Source organism: Hypanus sabinus, chromosome 17, assembly GCF_030144855.1.
Source record: "Hypanus sabinus isolate sHypSab1 chromosome 17, sHypSab1.hap1, whole genome shotgun sequence".
Classification (NCBI taxonomy): Eukaryota; Metazoa; Chordata; class Chondrichthyes; order Myliobatiformes; family Dasyatidae; genus Hypanus; species Hypanus sabinus.
In genome coordinates, this window is record NC_082722.1 from 14369976 (window position 1) to 14394150 (window position 24175).

A 24175-nucleotide genomic window follows, 5' to 3' on the forward strand; every position below is an offset into this window, starting at 1 on the left:
GTCCTGCCGAAGAGTCTTAGCCCAAAATATTGACTGTACTTTTTTTCCATAGATACTGCCTGGCCTGCTGAGTTCCTCCGGCTTTTTGTGTGTGTTGCTCGGATTTCCAGCATCTGCAGATTCTCTCTTGTGAGAATTATACCACATTGTGTGAATTTACAATGTACTATTTCAATTCATCTGAATGGATATACATCGGATTCTGCTTAATTGGGACAAATTGGGACCAGTACATTTTGACCCAATTAAGCAGCTGCCCTAATTAGCCAAAGTTTCATGAAAATAAATAAAAAGATGTAAAACTACCATTTAACTGAGTAATAATTTATGTATTTAAATGAAATTCAGGATGAGTTGGAATACTACCAACGCTACTACAGTACTATAAAATTGTATTAGTTTCTAAGTTATCAGTGGAGGACTTCAACCAGTGTATGCTGCTATGTTCTTTTGATTGACCGTAAATGAATAAAATCAGCACAGACACCTAATACAGATAAAGGACTGCCTTCATACAATGCTTTCAAATATTGCATCCTCCAAGTCTTCGTTTTCTTTGTAGCGTTCAAGATGATTGTTAATAACTTCAAATTCTACATGGTTCTGAACTTGCTGAAGTAGTGAACTTATCTTGTTTTTACTTCAGGCAGTTTCTGGCATCTCCGAGCCTGAATGTTTGAAACTGCAGTGAGCAAAAGAGTTCTGAATTGTCTTTTTGTTTATTTCTTGCCAACTATCAGTGCCAAAAATCACTGCTTTTTTAACACATACACGTGCAACTGACACTATTTTAAAAACTGTTCGCTCTTAGCATGATGTGTCTAATGGTCACACAAGTGCATGTAATTGATGCTGATTAGAAACTGCTCAGCAAGTTTCCTGTCCCAATTAGGCAGCATAGTGTCCCAAATAAACTAAGGGAACCATGACTATTTTCTCAATTAGTCTTTGTTCTTTAAGAGTTGTCCCAAATAAGTGGCTGCCCCAATTAACTGATAGTGCAATAATGAAATTTCACTGTAGTTACAAACGTAATATCTAGGTCTTTCTTTTTTTAATCCTCTTTCATGTTACGGACCTTGGCTCTACCTTCATGTGACAACTTTGTTTTGTTCAATGTCTCTGAATTAGAGTTCCTGAAGTTTCAAATTTTTATGTCATGTACATAAGGTCAAATGAGAAAGAAGCATGAGTAAGCTATTTGAGAATTGCATATTATTTGCTACACTATAAATAAGGAATTTGTCATCTCATCTCTATCCTGAATAGCCAATTCTTTATTGTAAGATCATGACCTCTGACCAAATTGGAGGAGAACTAATATCCTAGATCTCGTAATGTTTATACAAGACTAGTAGGAGTATGGCTGATGGAACAGTTAAAGCAAGTACAAATGTTAAAGCAAGCATGTTGAGTAAACAGGACAGGCAGGAGCTAGACAGGAAGTGATTAAGGTCTTATAGACTATACTCAATTTATTTTATTGTCTGACAGGTAAGGCAGAGTAACTTAGGGTATAGATTGATGCATGGGACATATAGCCACAACAAAAATATAGTTGAGGGATGAGCCGGACTAGTAGCCCACTGCTCTCCATTGCACATGTTACAGGCTTAAGAGAAGTAGGGGAGTTGTACTTTTGATTAGGAAGAACATCATGGCAGTTGGGGGAATTGTTGGGGGAATCAGCTGGTGAAATATTTTTGGAACTTAGAAAAAAATATGGTAATAATCACTTTGCTGATTTATATTATAGGCTCACTAATGGTCCTTCAGAGTTAGAAGAATAAATATAGAAACATGGAAAACCTACAGGCCCTTTGGCCCACAATACTGTACTGAACATGCACTTACTTTAGAAATTACCAAGGGTTACCCAGAGCCCTCTATTTTTCAGTTTGTTTCCCACCCTCCAGTGATTCTAGTTTAAACTCTCCCCAATAGCTTTAGCAAACCTCCCTTCCATAATATCGGTTCCCCTTGGATTCAAGTGCAACCCGTCCTTTTTGTACAGGTCACTCCAAAAGAGGCCCCAGTGATCCAGAAATTGAGTCCCTGTCCCCAGCTGCAAACCCTCAGCCACGCATTTATCCTCCACCTCACTCTATTCCTATACTCACTGTCGCGTGGCACAGGCAGCAGTCCCGGGATTACTAACCATGATGTCCTGTTTCTCAACTTCTTTCCTAACTCCCTGTAGTCTCTTTTCAGGGACTCCTACCTTTTCCTACCTATGTCATTGGTACCAATATGTACCACGACCTCTGGCTGTTCACTTTCCCACTTCAGGATATCGTGGACACAATCAGAAACATCTCAGACCTGGAAACCTGCGAGGCAAACTACCATCCGCATTTCTTTCCTGCGTTCACAAAATCGCCTGTCTGATCCCCTAACTATAGAGTCCCCTATCACTGCTGCCATCCTCTTCCTTTCCCTACCCTTCTGAGCCACAGCGCAAGACTCTGTGCCAGAGGCCAGTCATTGTTGCTTCCCCCAGTTAGGTCATGCCCCCCAACAGTGCTCAAACAGGAGTACTCATTGTTAACATAGAACATAGAATAGTACAGCACAGTACAGGCCCTTCAGCCCACAATATTGTGCTGACCCTTAAACCTTGCCTCCCATATGTCCCGTCCACCTTAAATTCCTCCATATACCTGTCCAGTAGTCTCGTAAATTTCACTGGTGTATCTGCCTCCACCACTGACTCAGGCAGTGCATTCCACACACTAACCACTCTCTGAGTAAAAAACCTTCCTCTAATATCCCCCTTGAACCTTTACCTTAAAGCCATGTCCTCTTGTATTGAGCAGTGGTGCCCTGGGGAAGAGGCGCTGGCTGTCCACTTTATCTATTCCTCTTAATATCTTGTATACTTCTAGCATGTCTCCTCTCATCCTCCTTCTCTCCAGAGAGTAAAGCCCTGGCTCCCTTAATCTTTGATCATAATCCATACTCTCTATTGATTTGGATTTCGACTTGGAGCAAACATGTTAGAAAGACGTCCATCTCCATCCACTCTTTATTTGCCTTTGAAACAGCAGTATCTTTTCACAAAGTTTTCTCACTACAAACACTGAAGAAAACTTCAGCTTGGGTGATTTTGGAGGTGGTGTTTAATTTCCTGCCTAGCTTTGTACACAGTGGTTTCTAAGACCAGCAGTAGAAGAAGCATTAGATTTTTAGGATACTTATTTTTGATGCAGTGAAGTAGTAATTCAACTGTTTGAATTTGTCTAAAAAGATTTTATTAATTTGTAGATATTAAGTGTTGTAATATTCCAGAATAATTCACTTGTATAAAAGTGATATTAGATATCACTATCACATCATCAAGTAAGGAGTAACTATTCACAATCGGGTGTAAACCGTGGAATATTTAACACTGAAAGAATACAAGATTAATTTTATTTCATATTAATTGGGACAACCATTTCTGTAAGCCTACTGTCAACATTGCCTTACTGTATTTAGTATTAGAAGTTTGTAGAAAATTTACTATGAAGTCATTTTAATAAGTAAATCTGTTTATTTATGTTAATTACCTTAATTTTTCCACAGATTTTGACACATACACATATGGTGTATGAAAATTTGATCACGTATGTATTGCACCTGTAGTTATAATAGTACTGAGGTAAAATTTGTAACTATTAATTTTAACATTTGGAACAGTAATTTTCTAATAATTTGTATTTTTAATTTTAATGAGACTATGGAAGCCTTTGTTGATGTGGTCTGTACATGTATGTATATATAATAGCATTTTTCTCCCAGTTTATCTTGATGAACGTTGTTTAGTTTGTAGATTCAGCTGTGATATTAATGACAACTATCTATACAGGTATGGAATCCTTGTGGATCCAGTTCAGATTATTGCATTTGCTTTGAGTGACCCCAGCACTTGGCCAGGTTCATATCTGATTATTGGTGAGTGAGAACATTTGGACTAAAATTAAAATTTGTTTTAATTTGTACTTGAATGTGTTAAATACTTTTGCATTTTAAATAGATCTTACATTTATTTGAAAATAGTATTAATGATATTTTAAAACTTGCAGCATTTTGGCAAAAGATAAATAAAATTAAGGTCTTATTCAGCAAATTTTAGTATATTATTTAAATATTCACAAACATTGAACCATAGAACATTACAGCACAGAAACAGGCCTCTTGGCCCTTCTTGGCTGTGCCGAAGCACTTTTCTCCCTAGTCCCACTGACCTGCACCTGGACCATATCCCTCCATACACCTCTCATCCATGTACCTGTCCCAAGTTTTTCTTAAATGTTAAAAGTGAGCCCGCATTTACCACTTCATCTAGCAGCTGATTCCGCATTCCCACCACTTTCTGTGTGAAGAAGGCCCCCCCCAATGTTCCCTTTAAATTTTTCCCCCTTCACCCTTAACCCATGTCCTCTGTTTTTTTTGCTCCCTTAACCTCAGTGGAAAAAGCCTGCGTGCATTCACTCTATCTATACCCATCATAATTTTATATACCTCTATCAAATCTCCCCTCATTCTTCTACGCTCCAGGGAATGAAGTCCTAACCCTAAGTCCAACCTTTCTCTGTAACTCAGTTTCTCAAGTCCCAGCAACATCTTTGTAAACCTTCTCTGCAACCTTTCAACCTTATTGATATTCATCCTATAATTCGGAGACCAAAACTGCACACGATACTCCAAATTCGGCCTCACCAATGCCTTATATAACCTCACTATAGCATTCCAACTCTTGTACTCAGTACCTTGATTTATAGAGGCCAATGTACCAAAAGCTCTCGTTACAACCCTATCTACTTGTGATGCCACTTTTAGGGAATATTGTATCTGTATTCCCAGATCCCTCTGTTCTACTGCACTCCTCAGTGCCCTACCATTTACCTTGTATGTTCTACCTTGGTTTTTCCTTCCAAAGTGCAGTATCTCACACTTGTCTGTATTAAACTCCATCTGCCATTTTTCAGCCCATTTTTCCAGCTGGTCCAAGTCCCTCTGCAAGCTTTGAAAACCTTCCTCACTGTCCACTACACCTCCAATCTTTGTATCATCAGCAAATTTGCTGATCCAATTTACCGCATTATCATCCAGATCACTGATATAGATGACAAATAACAATGGACCCAGCACTGATCCCTGTGGCACACCACTAGTCACAGGCCTCCACTCAGAGAAGCAATCCTCCACTACCACTCTCTGACTTCTCCCACTGAGCCAATGTTTAATCCAATTTACTATCTCACCATGTATACCTAGCGACTGAATCCTCCTAACTAACCTCCCATGCGGAACCTTGTCAAAGACCTTACTGAGGTCCATGTAGATTATATCCACTGCCTTCCCTTCATCCACTTTCCTTGTAACCTCCTCGAAAAACTCTAGTAGATTTGTTAAACATGACCTACCACAAACATGTGTTATCTTAACCAGGAAATCAAAAATTATTTCCTGAAAAAGATTCTGTATTACTGATTGCAACATGATTACCCATTTTCCAGTTTGTAACCCACATTTGCGTATCGATACTGTGAGGTTTGTAATTACATTATACCAGTGAAGCCCCTGAAGAAGAATAAAGTGACACTCATTTCAATAAAGTTGATGTGTTTCCAGGAGCTACTTTGAGCTACTTAGATTTAAATTATCTTAGTCAAGTGAAATCATTTTGAATACTTAACAGGTGGCACATCTTTGCCTTTTGGGCCATGATGTCCTGGTGCTAAGGAGATTTGGTTTCAGGTTCTTGTCTCCAGTATTGAAGAACTGGTATTGTAGTTCAGTGAAAAGATATTTTCTGTTGCAGCTAAGTTATTTTTCCCTCTGTTTCAGCAGTCAAGACCAAGATTATTTCATAAAACTCAAATGGAATACAGTGTTTGGTTGTTGGCACCTTCTCTCAGGAAAGATGTATTTACCATAGAAAGGAATCAATGTAGACTCACCAGAATTGATCTAAACATAGTTGCATTGTAAAAATAGGCTTCAAAACCCAGGATTTATTTATTTAGAGATGCAATGCAGAATAGGCCCTTCGAGCCACACTGCCCTGCAACCCCTGACAAGCCCGTATTAACCCTAATCTAATCATGGGGCAATTTACAACAACTAATAAAAATTTGAGAATGATTTATTCAAGATAAATGTATTAAGACTGTTATAAAGAGACAATTCCTCATGGAAGTAGAGAAGACTAAAAATTCTAAGCAAGACACAGAAGTGAATGGAAATTTATGTGTTGGCAAGATGTAAATAGTAGTGTTTCCTTGCATGTGTATTGGGATATCATTCTTTTTACCCAAGTTAATTGAGCTTAATCGTTGAAAGAACAATGTTAACAGTTGATGGTAGAAATAAGGGGCATTTCTATTATCAAGAAAAATTCAAGGAAGTGCTGAACATCTTGAATTGCTTACAGGAAGGGAGAAATGGATTTGTGAGAGGGAGGAATGCAAGTGATTAAAATTCACTGCATTATTTTGGTTTTCTGTTAGATGTTATCTTTGCATTTATTTGAAGTAACAGAACAGACTGTTTTAATCCATGTAATACAATTAATAGACTTTGAGAAGGTAATTACTGGAGTACTGTGAAGTACGGAAGGCATAATGTACATAATGTTAATTTTTTTGTGTGCCATACTCTGCCAGAACCTCAGCAACTACTTATTTTTTCAAGTGGCTGTCTTGGAGGAACGATTCTGTGAATGGTCCCCCACGTCAGTGTTTGTTGTTTTTTTTACGAGGCTGAGTTATGAGCTCAACAGTGAACCCAGCATGGATGGAAAGTGTGTTTGAATTCGGGAACCTTCGCTCTGGAGTCTGGCACTGATGTCACTGCGCTACCAGCTGGACAAAGATAAATACTGCAGACGAAATTGATATCAAGTTGCAACTTAATGAACAGCTATCATTTTGCTCTTTGAAGCAAAGGGCTACAGGAATACTTGAAGGATGTGTTCAACATTTTGAAAGAATAAATCAATGAATTGACGATGTGTCTCTTGGATTTTATTGTATATTCAAGCATATTACAGAACAAATGAACTAACAGGATAACAATATAAAATAAAATGGAAAAGATTTTTAAAAAGATTTTTTAGTAAAGCATTTGTATAGTGGAAGATTAAATATTCAGTTTCTGAATTTATTAACATTATTACATGTTAGTGTGAATAGCAGTTTCATTAATATAAATCTGGAATCAAAATCATCAATGTGAGCATTTTTCTCTCTTTACAGTGTCGAATATATTTATCCTCATTGCTCTTCATATTGAAAGATCTTTGTCAGCTGTAAGTGCATCACCACTACTAAATTTCAACTTTATAGAGATATTTTTTGGGAATGGTAAGCTGTGTTGAAAATTTAAATAAGTATAGATGCTGGAAATTTGAAAATGAAAAAAAAAAATCAGAAAATTATGGGTATCAGAAAATTAGATAGGTATCTAATTAGTCAGGGTATCAGGGGATGTGGGGAAAAAGCCAGAAATTGGAACTAGATGGGAGAGTAGTTTAGCTCATGGTGGAGTGGCGGAGCAGACTCGATGGGCCAAATGGCCCACTTCTGCTCCTTTGTCTTGTGACCTTGAAGGTCAGGCAGCACCCACTGAAAAGGAAATGGAGTTAACATTTCAGATGTCAGATTCTTCATTAGAACTTCAGAAGAGAGGAAGTAAGTCAGTTTTCAGATTTATTGTGCTGAGAGAAAGAAAAGGATGATAGAATGTGTGGCCGAAGAATTGGTGCAGGGTGCAGGGTTTCAGATATGTGGATCATTGTTATCTCTTCTGGGAAATGTATGCCCTGTATGAAAAAGATGGGTTACAGTTGAGCTCCAGGGGGACCAATATCCTGTGGGCAGGTCTGATAGAGCATTTGGCGATGGTTTAAACTAACTTGGCAGAGGGATGGGAACCAGAGTGATAGGTAGAGGGTGGGACAGTTGGTGTAAATGTAGATGCAGTATATTGTGAGTCTGTGAGGAAAGATAGGAAGTGGATAGAGCATAATTGTAGTCAGCTGGATGTGTTGAAGTGTGTCTTTTTTTAGTGCCAGAAGTATCAGTAACAAGTGTGAAATTAGAATATGGATCACTACATCGAGTTACGATATCTTGACCATTACAGAGACAATGGCATCATAAGGGCGGCTGGATATTCCAGGATTTAGATAGTTCAAAAGGGACAGGTAGGGAGTTAAGTGTTTGGGGAGTAGCATTGCTAATCAGGGATCGTATCACAATTGCAGAAAAGAAGGATGTCGTGGAGGAATTGTCTACTGAGTCAGAATGGATGGAAGTCAGAAACAGGAAAGAAGCAATCACTGTTGAGAGTATTCTATAGATCTTGCAATTGCAACAGAGACACTGGGGAGCATATTGGGAAACAGAATTTGGAAATGTGCATAAATAAGATTGTTGTCATGGATGACTTCAATTTCCCTAATATTGATTAGTACCTCCTCAGTGCAAAAGGCTTAGGGGCAGAATTTGTTAGGTGCATCCAGGGAGGATTTCTGACATAATATGTAGAAAGGCCAACTGGAGGAGAGGTCATACTGGATCTGATACTAAGCAATTAACCTGGTCAGTTGATATATCTCTTCATGGGTGAGCATTTTGGAGTCAGTGACCTCAACTCCCTGACCTTTAACCTAGCCTTAACAGGGAAAGGAGCCGAGGTACACGAAAATACTTAATTGGGGGAGGGCAAATTATGATGTTATTAGGTAAACTTGGGAGCATAAAATGGAAACACATGCACTCAGGGAAATGCACATCAGAGATGTGGAGTTTGTTTAGGGAGCACTTGCATGGAGTTCTGGGTAGGTTTGTCCCACTGAGGCAGTGAAAGGACAGTAAAGTGACAAAAAATGTGGAACATCTAGACAAGAGGAAGAAAGAGCATACATAAGGTTTAGGAAACAAGGATCAGACATGGCTCTAGAAATTTACAAAGGTAGCCAGGAAGGAGCGTAAGAATGGGCTTGGAAGAGCAAGCATTAGAAAGCACTGGTGGGTAGGATTAAGGAAAACCCCAAAGTGTTCTACATGTATGTGAAGAACAGGAGCATGGCAGCAATGAGCGTGGGACTGATCAGAGATGGGAGAGGAAACCTATACCTGGAGTTGGAGGGTGTGGTGGGGGGTATTAATGAATATTTTGCTTCAGTATTCACTAGTAGGAACCGCGACAAATGTGAGGATAGTGTTACACAGCTGATATGCTGGGACATAATGATATTAAGAAAGTGGATGTGTTGGATGTTTTGAAAAACATTAGGATTGATAAGCTTCTGGAGCTGGATGGGATGTTACGGGCCACAGATTACTATGAGAAGCAAGGAAAGAGATTGGTGCACCTTTCACGAAGATCTTTGAACCTTTACTGGCCCCAGTAGTAGCACTAGAAAATTGGAGGGTGGCAAATGTTATTCCTTTGTCAAGAAAGGAAATGGGAAAAAGCCGGGGAATTATAGACCAGTAAGTTTTAAGTTTGTGGTGGGCGAATTATTAGAGAGGATCCTTAGAAATAGGGCTTACAAGCATTTGGAGAAGCATAGACTGATTGGGGATAGTCATTATGGCTTTGTGAGGGGCAGGTTATTCCTCAGTACTTGACTGAAGGTATGATTTGTGGAGGGCTCTTTCAAGGGTGAAGAGACAATTTTGAATAAAGTTGCCAGCGACATTGAATGTACAGCACTTTACTTCCTGCAAAGCAAAATCCAATGGCAGCGATGCTTCACTACCAGATGAATCTTCACAACGCCTTCTGTGCCCACTTTGAAAGGGAGAATATGGCTACAGCTGTGAAGATCCCTGCAGCATATCTGTGAGATATCCCTATGAAGATATCTCTAGGTACTCCATTGGGACTTTCCACCTTGCGAGGATTCACTCTCTTTAAAGACAGCCTTATAGCCTGACCCTGTGATCTCTGTCTCAGACACCAATGTTTGGCTGTCTTTAAAGAGAGTGAACCCTCACAAGGCAGAAGGTTCCGATGGAGTACCTGGTAAGGCTCTGAAAACTTGTGCCAACCAACTAGCGGGAGTATTCAAGGACATCTTCAACCTCTCACTATTACAGGCAGACATTCCCACTTGCTTCAAAAAGGCAACAATTACACCAGTGCCGAAGAAGAATACTGTGATTTGCCTTAATGACTAGCACTCACTCACATCTGTAGTGATGAAATGCTTTGAAAGGTTGGTCATGACTAGATTGAATTCCTGCCTCAGAAAGGACCAGGACCCATCGCAATTTGCCTGTCGCCACAATAGGTCAACAACAGATGCAATCTCAGTGGTTCTTCACACAGCCTTAGACCACAGAAACAATACAAACAGCTATGTCAGGATGCTGTTCATCGACTACAGCTCAGCATTTAGCACCATCATTCCAACAATCCTGATTGAGAAGTTGCAGAACCTGGGCCTCCCTCTGCAATTGGATCCCTGATTTCCTAACTGGAAGACTACAATCTGTATGGATTGGTGGTAATAACTCCTCCTCACTGATGATCAACACTGGTGCACCTCAAGGGTGTGCTTAGCCCACTGCTCTACTCTCTCTATGCCCATGACTGTGTGGCTAGGTATAGCTTAAATATCATCTGTAAATTTGCTGATGGTAACCATTGTTGGTAAAATCTCAGATGGAGATGAGCGGTGTACAGGAGTGAGATATGCCAACTAGTGGAGTGGTGTTGCAGCAACAACCTTGCACTCAATGTCAGTAAAATGAAAGAGCTGATTGTGGACTTCAGGAAGGGTAAGACAAAGGAACACATACCAATCCTCAGAGGGATCGGAAGTGGAGAGAATGAGCAGTTTTAAGTTCCTGGGTGTCAAGATCTCTGAGGACCTAACCTGGTCTCAACATATTGATGTAGTTATAAAGAAGGCAAGACAGCTATACTTCATTAGGAATTTGAAGAGATTTGGTATGTCAACAAATACACTCAAAAGTTTCTATAGATGTACCGTGGAGAGCTGCATGGGATGGGATGGGAGCTTGGGGGGGGGGGGGGGTCGGTTGGGTGGGGGCTACTGCACTGGACTGAAAGAAGCTGTAGAAGGTCGTAAATTTAGTTGGCTGTATTTTGGGTACTCACCTACAAAGTATCCAGGACATCTTCAAGAAGCAGTGTCTCAGAAAGGCAGCATCCACTATTAAGGACCTCCAGCACCCAGGGCATGCCCAGGGCAGGGCACTGTTATCAGGTAGGAGGTACAGAAGCCTGAAGGCACACACTCAGTGATTCAGGAACAACTTCTTCCCCTCTGCCATCCAATTCCTAAACGGACATTGAGCCTGAAAACACTACCTCACTTTTTTAAATACATATTTCTGTCTTTGCATGATTTTTAATCTATTATATATATATATATATATATACATACACACTGTAATTACATATTTATTATTTTTTTCTTCTATGTTATGTATTGCATTGAACTGTTGCTGCTAAGTTAACAAATTTCACGACATATGCCGGTGATAATAAACCTGATTCTCATTCTGATTCTGAATTCTTTCAGGTGAGAAAACAAATTAATGTGCTGTATATGGTTAGGCATTTGACAAGCTTCCCCATGGCAGGCTCCTTCAGAAAGTCAGGAGGGGGACTCCTGTTCTTTGTGATTTATTTTAATAAATGACTTGGATGGGTAAGTGAAAAAGTGGTTAGTAAAGTGGTTAGTGGAATTGTGAATAGTATAGAAGGTTGTTGTAGCTTACAACATGATATTAATAGGATGCAGAGTTGGGCTGCAATGTGGCAGATGGAATTCATTCAGGAAAGTTCAAGTTTATTGTCATCTGACTGCGCATGTATACAACCAAATGAAACAGCATTCCTCCTGGAGCACAGTGCACCTATAATACATGTATCACACATATCATTTAAAACAAAGTCTTCCCACAAATACAGTAATTTATTAAAATATAATTCAAAATGCATGTTGTGCCCAGCAAAGGTAAACAGTAATAGTGAACAGTAAACAGCTCATGTCCTAGTGACGAGACATAATTGGTGGCAGGGTATTTATTAATTTCACAGCCTGGGGAAAGAAACTGTTACCCACCTGGCAATCTGAGCCTGATGTTCCTGTACCTCATTCCTGACAATAATGAGACAGTGGTTGCAAGTGGATGGTAATGGTACATAACGATGTTTTGTGCTCTTCATATACAGTGTTCCCCCCAGTAAGAGTTCCAACTTGGGGGGGTGAGTGTTGGAGAGACCTTGGTGATCCCCTCTGTGGTTTTGGAAAGTCAAACTTGAAGGCAGAGTGCAGGGTTAATGGGAGAATTCTTAGCAGTTTAGAGGAACGGAGGGATCTTGGAGTGCAAGTCTATAGATCCCTCAAAGTTGCTGCGCAAGTTGATACAGTGTTTAAGATGGCATATGATGTGTTGGGGGATTGAGTTCAAGAGCCATGGTTGCAGCTCTAAAAAACGCTGGTTAGATCACACTTGGAATATTGCACACAAAATACTAGAGGAACTCAGCAGGACTGGCAGCATCTTTGAGAAAGAGTAAACAGTTGATATTTTGGGCTGAGACCCATCATCAAATCGGGGGGAGGAAAAAGTGATGAGATATCACTTTCCCGTAGATGCTGCCTGGCCTGCTGAGTTCCTCCAGCATTTTGTGTATATTACTTTGATTTCCAGCATCTGCAGATTTTCTGTTGCTTGGAATAATGTATTCAGTTCTGGTCACCTCAATATAAAAAGGTTATGGAAGCTTTAGAGTACAGGGGAGGCTTACCAGTATGCTGCTTGGATTGGAGAATGTGTTTTATGATGAGAGTATGAGTGAGCTAGGGCATTTTTCTTTGGAGCAAAGGAGAATGAAAAAAATGACTTGACAGGTGTACAAGATGATAAGAGGCATTGATTGAGAGGGCACAATTTTAAGGTGATTGGATAGGGGAATGTCGGAGGTATGTTTTTTAACAGAGTGGTGGGTGTGTGGAATGTGCTGCCAGTGGTGGCAGTAGAGACAGATATATTAGACACATAGAAGAAAGTAAAACAGAAGACTATATGGAAGGGAAGGGTTAGATTGATCTTAGAGTAGTTTAGAAGGGTGGTACAACATCGTGGACTGAAGGGCATGTACTGCATTATATTGTTTTATATCCTACATTCTATATATCTTATTCATAGCAGAATTGTAGTCCAAACTGCACTAATGGAACAGGAAAGCTGAGCAGAGCTCTCAGCTGAATAACTGGCAGAACGGGCCAGTTCTGTTACAGATAGAATGAAAAGAGAAAGTTGCGAATGAAAAGAGCAAGTTGGCCGTTATGATATTGAGTCTGGAAAGCTGAAGAGTGCCTTTACAGAAGGTGAGATGTTGTTGCTTAAGCTTGCAATGAAAAATGCTGAAGTTCATGTACAGCAGTGTGTTGGAAAACTAAATTGGTAGGCAACCAGAAACCCAGGCTCACTCCTATTGACTGAATAAAATACTCAGCAAAACAATCAACCAATCTGCATTTGTTTTCTCCAATGTAGAGGAAACTATATTGGGATACACCAGCTATGATACATTAGATTGAGAGAAGCACTGGTAATATGTTGCTTCAACACAAATCTGTTTGGGTCCCTGGATCTTGGGTAGGGAAGAGGTGAAGGAACAGATATGGTGCTATAATTATTTTAGTTTCGTGGGGAAGTACCATAAAATTGAGAGTAGTTGATGGTAACAGGAGAGCAGACTTTGGTATTGATAAAGGAATGATCTCTTCAAAATACTGAAAGGGAGGGGAGGGAAATGTGTGCATTCTGATGGAATTTTTTTGGAGTTGGTAGAAATTGTAATGGATGATCATTGAATGCAGAAACAGGTGGGATTGAGGGTATGATTTTGGGAAGAGTGGATAAGAGCAAAGATACAGGAAATAGATAAGATGGGATCAACGCCTCTGTCGGCTGTGGTAGAGAGGAACAAGAGAAAATCTGCAGATGCTGTAAATCAAAGTAATACACACAAAAATGCTGGAGAAACTCAGCAGGCCAGGCAACATTTATGGAAAATGGAAAATTTATGGTCAACATTTTGGGCCGAGACCCTTCATTAGGGCTTTGGAGAGGAAACTATGATTCATTATAGGAAGAATGTGTAGGCTATGGAGAGGATATGGATTGGATGCTGCCTGGATTGGAGGGCATGTGCTAAGAGAAGAGACTGGACAAAGTAGGGTTATTTTCTCTGGAGTAGCAGAGGTTAAGGGGAAATTTGATAGGTTTATAAGATTTATGACAGGCATAGCTAACTTCTCTTATCTTTTTTACAGGGTTAAAATGACCAATAATAGCATGTATTTAAGGGGTGAGAGTGAAAATTCAAAGTAGATATATGAGGCAAGTTTCTTTTTTTACTCAGTTGTATGCCTAGAATGCACTGCCAGGAGTGGTGGTGGAGTTAGATGTGTTTAAAGGGTTCTTAGATAGGCACATGAATATTGCAGAGAATATGGGATTATGTATCATTAATTAGTTTGGCGCAACATCTTTGACCAAAGGGCCTGATCCTGTTCTATACTGTTCAGAGGCAACAATGTGGAAAGTCAGGGTGAGAACAAGAATAGTCAAGATGACTTTGTGAGTTTTGGCATGTAATAAATGTGTATTAGAAATTTCTTTTAAAATGTGTGTTGATTAATACAACAGGAAGTTAAATAATTCTTTTAGTTTGTCGTCTGCTACTGTTGCTTTTGCTTAACCTTCCTTTCAATTCTGTGAATTCTGAGGTGTCTATAGGGCCAAAGAAGTGGAGAAAGCAGGAAGTGCATGGAGGGGGCAAGATGGTCATAGTTTGTGGAATTATGTGTTCCTTTCATTGCTCATGTCAGGCTTCTGTGTGTTTTTCCACTTTCAGTGACTCCCAGGATTCTAGGTAGCTGTTAACATTTTCTTTCAAAGAGGTTTTGGGGATCTTTTCCTCTATGAGCACAGAGGAGATAACAGACTAGGGAATAGAATTTTGGAATTCTGGTGTCAAATATTTGAATAAAATGACTTACCCAACAGAATTGACTAAATGTAATTAGGCTCTCAGTATTGAGTGACCTTAGCGAAGATAAACATTAATTTGCTTATCTTGCCTATGAATTTACTGAGGCATCATTAGTTGTGTTTCTTCAGTGCCTTGACGTGCTTGAAGTAGGCAGATCAGGTCTCTGGCATAAAGAAGGGTGAGAATCACGCTGCTCAGTAAATCATGTGTTTTATGGTCTGGATAATATAAGCCACAACATATCTTGGGCCCATCTCTCCACGAAGTTAGATTTTGTTCATATTGAATAACGATCAGCATGTCAGCAAAACCTTTGACCATCTGAGAAAAAGTTTGAAGATTAAAACCTCAAATATTAACTTTTAGTGCACTGATCACCCCATTTAACAGAAATTAAAATTTTAACTTTATTTAAAAGTAAATGCTTGTATCCATAAATGCTGTGTATTATGTGTTTACTTTTTTATTGTTTGCATGACTTGTATTTTCTTTGCACATTTGGATATTTTGTCATTTGTGGTTGTGTGGGGTTTTGCATGGATTCTATCATGTTTCTTTGTTTTGTGGCTCCCTGCAAGAAGATGAATCTCAATGTTGTATATGGTCTGCATACTTTGACAATAAATTTACTTTATTTTGAACCATATCATACTCTTTGCTTGAATGTATGATAGAACCATAGAACATTACAGCACAGAAACAGGCCTTTTGGCCCTTCTTGGCTGTGCCGAACCATTTTTCTGCCTAGTCCCACTGACCTGCACCTAGACCGTATCCCTCCATACCCCTCTCATCCATGTACCTGTCCAAGTTTTTCGCAAGTGTTAAAAGTGAGCCTGTATTCACCACTTCAACTGGCAGCTCACTCCACATTCCCACTACTCTCTGTGTGAAGAAGCTCCTCCTAATGTTCCCTTTAAACTTTTCCCTTTTCACCCTTAACCCATGTCCTCTGGTTTTTTTCTCCCCTAGCCTCAGATGAAAAAGCCTGCTTGCATTCACTCTATCTATACCCATCATAATTTTATACACCTCTATCAAATCACCCCTCATTCTTCTATGCTCCAGGGAATAAAGTCCTAACCTATTCAACCTTTCTCTGTAACTCAGTTTCTCAAGTCCTGGCAACATCCTTGTAAACCTTCTCTGCTCTCTTTCAACCTTAATTAATATCCTTCCTGTAATTAGGTGACCAAAACTGCACACAATAATCCAAATTCAGCCTCACCAATGTCTTATACAACCTCACCATAGCATTCCAACTCTTATACTCAATACTTTGATTTATAGAGGCCAATGTGCCAAAAGCTCTCTTTACGACCCTATCTACCTGTGACGCTACCTTTAGGGAATTATGTATCTGTACTCCCAGATCCCTCTATTCTACTGCACTCCTCAATGTTCTACCATTTACCTTGTATGTTCTACCTTGGTTTGTCCTTCCAAAGTGCAATAATGAATTAAAATATTGTCTATAGGACTAATTTTAAGACAGTATTTACTAGTTCCACCCTTACTACTTGTCTTGATGGGATCTCATGAGAATCTTCAATAAAATGACTGATTGTCAGAGGTTTATGATATTGTGGGATGAGGGAAGTTGGGAGGTAAAAAGGTTGACTGGATTTGTATATTGCATAAGTTCTGAACCTCCAATTAGAACCAATGGTATGATATGAGAGCCCATGATGGCTAGGCCCCTCTCCAAACATGAACTGCTGATACTGAAAAGGGCTCCTTCCAGTTTGGTGCTTTGAGTAGTCTTTTCCTGCTAAAGGACAGGGAAGAATACTGGGGGGTGGGTGTGTATGAGATGGGCTATATGGCTAAATAGCCGTAGTGTACAAAAATGTGTGAATGCTCAGCATTTCTGTTTTGCATATGTGTCTGGCTACAGTCATCTTGGTAAATGAAACACAGTTAATAACTTTCTTTTGCAATGAGGAAAAGGAATGCATTGTCTGACCAGTTACTTAACCCTTTTGTTACCTTTTCTCATTATTGCTTTATTTAATCCTTTATGGGTTTTTTTGAACCTCTAACATGAACTTCCTTGTTCCCGTTGACTTCTTCCACATGGTGTCCAGGTTGGTATATGTGAATTTGGGGTCCTACTCCTATCCCTGTAATAAATCTTTAAATAAATGTATTAAATGTATTAAATGAAGTGGTAAACTTGCTTTACAGTGACTTCCAGTAGTAATGATATTTAAATTGTTAGCTTTCTTTGAGACTTCATAATGTGTTAATTAGTGGAGGTTGATATCCACAGTAATATGTGTTAATTAATTCACTGTGCAAAAGCAAACCTTCTACTGACATCACTAGGACACGTGGGTGCAGCCTTCTTCCTCCCCCCCACCCATCAGTAACAATGCAGTAACATCTTTGTAAATGTTTTACGAGTAATAGAAACAAGAGAAAATCTGCAGATGTTGGAAATCTAAGCAATACATACAAAATGCTGGAGGAACTCGCAGACCAGGCAGCATCTATGGAAAAGAGTAAACAGTCAATATCTTGGGCTGAGACCCTTCATCGGGATTGGAGAAAAAAAGATGAGAAATCAGAGTAAGAAGGTGTGGAGGGAGGGAGAAGGGGCATGAAGAAATATTTGGGGCACTGCCACTTAATTGGGATAGGAAGCTTGCTGAACAGTTTTTAGCTTGCTTCAGTCACATGAACTTTCAGGCTGTTAGATACTATAAGGTGCTTAGAATTGTGATGAGATCTTAAGGATTGTTCTAAAGTGGACTGTTCCTTTTACAAGAGAGAGAGGGAGCGAATAGCTTGTGTGCTAATTCAGCAGCAGAGAGAGAAAGTCTGTGAGTTGCCTTGGAAACTGAAAGGCGGAGTTATATGATAAGAGTTATATGATGGACAGCTTGTGTTCTGCACTGGAGATGTATGCAAGGTCAGTTGACTTTTTAATCAGACACACGAGACGCACGATGCCAGAGGCAAGGAGGACACTGGTGAACTTTGTGTGCCCATAACAAGGGTGGGGTTTTTGCTCACAGTGTGGACAAAGGAGTGACCGGTGGAACGCTATCGGTGTGTTTAACCCTGGCCTGGGTTGAAAGTGTTACTGTGGAAACGGTCCCCTTTTCTGTGGTCACAAATTGGTGACTTTAAATAAGTTTCAGGAGCAGGAGGACAATGTGGAGGATTGGCATTGGCATTGGGAAGACAAACCATCTCCCCCTCCCTCTCACTCCCCCTCTCCCTGATGCACCACCAATAACTCTCGGAGACATGAGGCGAGATGTAGGCTTTTATTGGCTGGAAGAAAGAACAAGCAGCAATTGACCACCACACTACATCCTGGAGACTGAGGCTGGGGCTCAGGCTCCAATTGCCTTTATACCGGGGTCCATGGGAGGGCCCCAGGAGTAGTCAGCGGGGGGGGGGGCGGCATGTCCAGACAGGTATATGTAGTTCACCACACTCCCCATCTCTCCCCCCATCTCTCCCCCCATCTCTCCCTAAATCACATTCCAGAACTGAACTTATTACTTACTATACCACCGTAAGACTATCATCTAACCACCTGAGCTGGGAAGCTTGAGAACTTTATTTACTCACTTATATATGTATATACTCTGCTAATCTGTTTCCCTTATCTAGTTTTATATTACTTTATTCATGTAGTTACTAATAAAATTGAGTTTTAATAAAATTGGAAGACTCAGACTCCAGGTGTGTCCATTTCTGCTGTTTATTTTTAACTCATTACAGGGTACATAACAGAGTGAACAGTTTTTACAAAGTGTCACGTGTGTGTATTCAAAAACAGTGATTTTTCTCACTGATATTTGGTGAGTGATAAGCAGTAAGACAATACAGAATTGTTTTGCTCACTAGTTTCAAGAATGCGGGCATGGAGATGTCAGAAATGGCTAAAGTGAAAATGAAACAATTTTACATATGAAGTTAGCAACTATGAAGAATTTGAAGGTATTGACAATCATCATGAATGTTACAATGAAAATGAAGATTTGGAGGATACAGTCGTCAAAAGCATTGTTTGAAGGCAGTCCATTATCTGCACTAGGTGTCTGTTCTGATCTTGTTTATTTATAGTCAGTCAAAAGAACAGGACAGCAGATACGGGATGAATTCCTCCATTGATAACTATTGGGTACTATTACAGATTTATAGTGCAGTAGTAGTTTTTCTAGTGTTCTAATTTGTTATGAATTTCTTTTAAATACATAATTTGTTACTCAATTAATAGTTTGTTTTATTTTATACCTTTATCTATTTTCATAAAACTTTGTCTAATTGGGGCAGCTGTTTATATTGGACTAAAATGTTTGGTGGTGTCGATGTGTTCCAGTTAACTGGAATCCACAGTATAATTGAAAAATTTGAAAATGTAATGTCCTGTTAATAAGTGATTATACTCACATTTTTCCCAAAACAATGAACTTGCTGGTATTTGTAGTACTATGCTATAAGGACTACATGGATTACAGTTATTTCAAGGGAGGAGAAATGGCAGATGTATGATTTTTTTCTTCTTTTTGAATGTGTCTATTATATTGTAAGATGTTTACCTATGCATATATTGTTTTTAAGTGGATTTTTCTGATGAATAATTTCTTTAGAAGTAACTGTAGTTTCGAGATTGGTAAAAGTTAGAAATATGGTTAAGCTTAACAGGTTTTATTTGTATATTGCAGCTTGCAATGAGTGAAAAAATGGGATATACTATCCAGATAATCAATCTTGGAGCTATTCTGTTTATACCACTATTTGTGCTCAAACTGTTTACAACATCTACTGCAGGTTAGAAACTTTTTTATAATAGTTTTTTCCCGAGATTTAAAATTCATCATTTTTTATTCCTCCTCTCCTGTTTCTTGTACTTTTCTCACTCTCCTTCCCATTTTTTCTCTTGTTTAGTCTCATTTCTTTCATTTTTGTATTTTCTCTTATTTCTTTCTGTCAGTTTTACTTGCAACCATTCCAACCATTGACTTTATCTCTGAAACTATTGATATCATGAAAAGGGTGCTATTAAATGCTCACAGCACATAATCTGCACCATTGTATCAGTACTTAGACAAAGTAATGGAATTTTCAGTAATCAAGCAGATAAACAGTTCATCTTCCAGATTTAAAGGCAATAAAAATGTCTTAACAAAACATAAAACATGGTTTGTGTTCAGTTCTGGTCACCTCATTATAGGAGGGTGCAGAGGAGATTTACCAGGATGTTGCCTGGGACTTTTCTCTTTGGAGTGTAGAAGAATGAGAGGGGACTTGATAGAGGTCTACAAGATTATGAGAGGCATAGATAGGGTGGATAGTCAGTACCTGTTTCCAGGGCACCAATAGCAAACACCAGAGGGCATATGTACAAAATTAAGGGAGGGAAGTTTGGGGGAGACATCAGGGGTAAGTTTTTTACACAGAGGGTTGTGAGTGCCTGGAATGACTTGCCAGGGATGGTGGTGGAGGCTAAAACATTAGGGGTATTTAAGAGCCTCTTGGACAGGCACATGGATGAAAGAAAAATAGGGTTATGGGGTAGTGTGGGTTTAGTACTTTTATTTTACGGGTTGGCACAACATGGAGGGCTGAAGGGCCTGTACTGTGCCTTAATGTTCTATAAAACACTTCCACAAAATATCTTGGCACAAAATTGCAGAGTCTGAAAAGCTGTATTAAATGAGTGCTGAGCCAGTTTTTTTATGAGGCTTCCTAACATTGAAGTTTTATTATTCAGGTTAGAAACTGGCCATTATGTCAGAGATTGGAGGTTGGTAATTGGCATATTGATTGGTCAGGTATCAAACTGGAGGGAGCTGGTTGCTTTGATAGGTTAGTTATAACTTAGTCAATTGTTATAAAGATCAAAACTGATAGTTTAGAGCAAGTAATTGGAGTAGTGGTGGCATTTAGTCAGATCACTGATTGAAAGTTGGGGTGAGTGAGTGTTGAAAGTTAAATAGGGTATCCTGGGATAGTGAAGAGCTTGGATGGTGCATGGAACCTACACAGGCAATAGGGAACCTGGAGAATATGACCAGTGATATTACAATGGAATAAAAGTAACATTGGTAGGAGGACAACCAACAATAAGAAAACTACAGTAAGGAAACTCTTTAATAGGGTATAGCTGGATGATAATGGAAGCCAGTGTCTCTTCAGACAGATGACCCAACGAAACCAACTTTTTCATATGTGGCTGTTACACTTTTAATGAGCAAAAGGATCTAATGCAATGAAACCAAATGATCACTAAATCATGCCATGTGGTGGAATTTCTTGGTGTCTCTAAGGTAATTTGTTGAAATAATTACAAAATAGTTGTGTGCCAGTTTTCTCTTGTGAATGTCTGTCAGATGCATGATCTTAATAAATCCCAGGTAAGCTTGTGCAATGTATCAGGGCCAGTGTCTAACATTATAGGTGGTAACATCCTTTATTTCCTTTACTCAGTTGCAAGTGAAAAGGAAGAGCTTTGCTGTAGAAAGATCTTACTTTCCAAGATGATATTTATATCCTGAGCAAATTTAGGAGACAAATGTTTTTCTGGGCCAGCTGAACATCTTGAAAACTGCTGGTTCAGTTACTGTTGGAATTAAGAAATGTTTACAATATCATGAATTAATTCTATGCAGAGGTGGTTTAGAAGGAGATTAGATCAATGAATGTGACACAATCTATTTTTAGTAATTGTATGCAGAGCAAACGTGCTGCGTGGTTTTTATACATTCAAACATTTCTTAAGTTATAAGATCATTTGAGACAATCATTTCTTGAAACATTGGACTAGTAATTCATATGCTTCAATTGTTAGGGACCAGTAGAGTGGAAGATAAATTTCCCAACAGCTTGATAGATGAAACCCAAAATATCTTAAATGCATCTTAGACCTTATTAGCCAATCGAACAGCTGAAGCATGAGTAGTGTTAAAGTATATGGTGATTATTGAGGAAAAATGGTGAGAGAGCCAGTACTCATGTGAAAGAATGGCTGGTGTGGATTGAGGATGCTTTACAATCACAAAACAGGGAGTAGAATTAAGCAGGTAATTTTCAAGTGATCAATGAGGTGTGCCAGGGATCATTGCTGATACACACACAAAATGCTGGTGGAACGCAGCAGGCCAGGCAGCATCTATAGGAAGAAGCACTGTCGATATTTCAGGCCGAGACCCTTCGTCAGGACATAACTGAAAGGAAAGATAGTAAGAAAATAGGAGGGGGAGTGGGAAATGCGAATTGATTGGGAAGACTGGGGGTGGTGGGGTGAAGCTAAGAGCTGGAAAGGTGATTGGCGAAAGGGATACAGAGCTGGAGAAGGGAAAGGATCATGGGACGGGAGGCCTAGGGAGAAAGAAAGGGGGAGGGGAGCATCAGAGGGAGATGGAGAACAGGCAAGGAGTGATTGTGGGAGGGGCAGAGAGAGAGGGAAAAAGGGGGCAGAGGGAATAATAAATAAGGGATGGGGTAAGAAGGGGAGGAGGGGCATTAATGGAAGTTGGAGAAGTCAATGTTCATGCCATCAGGTTGGAGGCTACCGAGACGGAATATAAAGTTTTGTTCTTCCAACGTGAATGTGGCTTCATCTTGACAGTAGAGGAGGCCATGGATAGACATATCAGAATGGGAATCAGACGTGGAATTAAAATGGGCAGCCACTGGGAGATCCTGCTTTCTCTGGTGGACAGAGCGTAGGTGTTCAGCGAAATGGTCTCCCAGTTTGCGTCTGGTCTCACCAATATATAAAAGGTAGCACCAGACACAGTATACCACACCAGCCGACTCACAGGTGAAGTGTTGCCTCACCTGGAAGGTCTGTCTGGGGCCCTGAATGGTGTTGAGGGAGGAAGTGTAAGGGCAGGTGTAGCACTTGTTCCGCTTACAAGGAACCTCAACTATATTATTGATAATAAGATGAATGATTGAGGGCCATGCTTTGATCCCAATGGTACCCTGGTAGTTTCTGCTTGCTACCTAGAAAATGCCACGACCCATTTATTCTTGCTTTCCTGGTCTAACAGGTAATTTTAATTCCTTCTAATACTTTACATTCAATACCATGTGATTTAATTTTGTATGTAACCTTTTGTGTGGGACTTTTTCAAAATCTTTCTGAGAATCCAAATATACTGCATTTGCTAGTTCTCTTGTGTCCATTCTACCAGTGGCATCCTCAAAGTATTTGAGTAGATTTGTCAAACAGTGTCTTTCAAGAATCAATGCTAATATCGACAGCTTTGTTGAATGTATTCAAGGCGGATATTAATAGATTTGTAGATGTTAAGGGAATCAAATGATATGACGTTATTGCAATAAAGTGAGACTGAGTAAAGCATCAGCCATCACAAATAAGACCATGAGATATAGGAGCAGAATTAAGCCATTTGGCCTTTCGATTCTGCTCCACCATTCGATTATAACTGATTTATTTTACTTGTGAACCCCATTCTTCTGTCTTCTCCTTTGACATCTATTAACTTTGTTATTTACTAATTAAGTACCTGCTGTATCAAACTTCTTTTTAAATATATCCAATGACTTGGCCTCCAAGGTGTCTATGGTAATAAATTCCACAAATTCACTGCGCTCTGGCTAAAGAAATTCCACCCCATCTTGGTTCTAAAGGGATGTCATTCTATCTGTGTCTGCTGGTCCCAGATTCTACAACTATTGTAAACATCCTCTCCGTCCACTCAATCTGGGCTTTTCCATATTTGGTAGGTTTCAAAGAGATTCCCCCCCCCCCCACCATTCTTCTAAACTCCATTGTGTACAGGCCCAAGCCTTCAAATGTTCCACAGACATTAACCCTTTAATTCCATGAATCATTCTCGTAAACCTGCTCTGGACCCTTCCTATTGACAACACACCCTTTCCAGGATATGAGGCTCAGAGTCCTCAAATTAGAATCCTCAAATTAGCCATATAACAGCCTAGTCATGTTTGTGTTTTTAAACTAGTCTAAGAAAGAAAACACTTCCTCTTCTAAACTAGGGATTAAAAAATGTCATTTGCCTCTGAGTGTCTCCCTGTTTTGTGGTAATTTGCATTAGATATATCAATTTAAAATGATAAAGGACAGAAACTGGATTAAGCAATGGGCACTATATATCAATCTTTCTTTGGATGATTAGATTTG

General features: G+C 39.5%; 1 protein-coding gene across 1 annotated transcript in view; it reads left to right on the forward strand.

Annotated features, from left to right (window-relative positions):
* LOC132407117 (diacylglycerol O-acyltransferase 1-like) overlaps positions 1–24175 on the forward strand; it is a 112633-nt gene that overhangs the window by 13370 nt on the left and 75088 nt on the right. The window contains exons 3-5 of the mRNA XM_059993411.1: positions 3565–3605; positions 3848–3933; positions 7242–7349. Of these exons, the coding sequence (XP_059849394.1) occupies positions 3565–3605; positions 3848–3933; positions 7242–7349 (235 nt within the window). The remainder of the gene's footprint in view (positions 1–3564; positions 3606–3847; positions 3934–7241; positions 7350–24175) is intronic.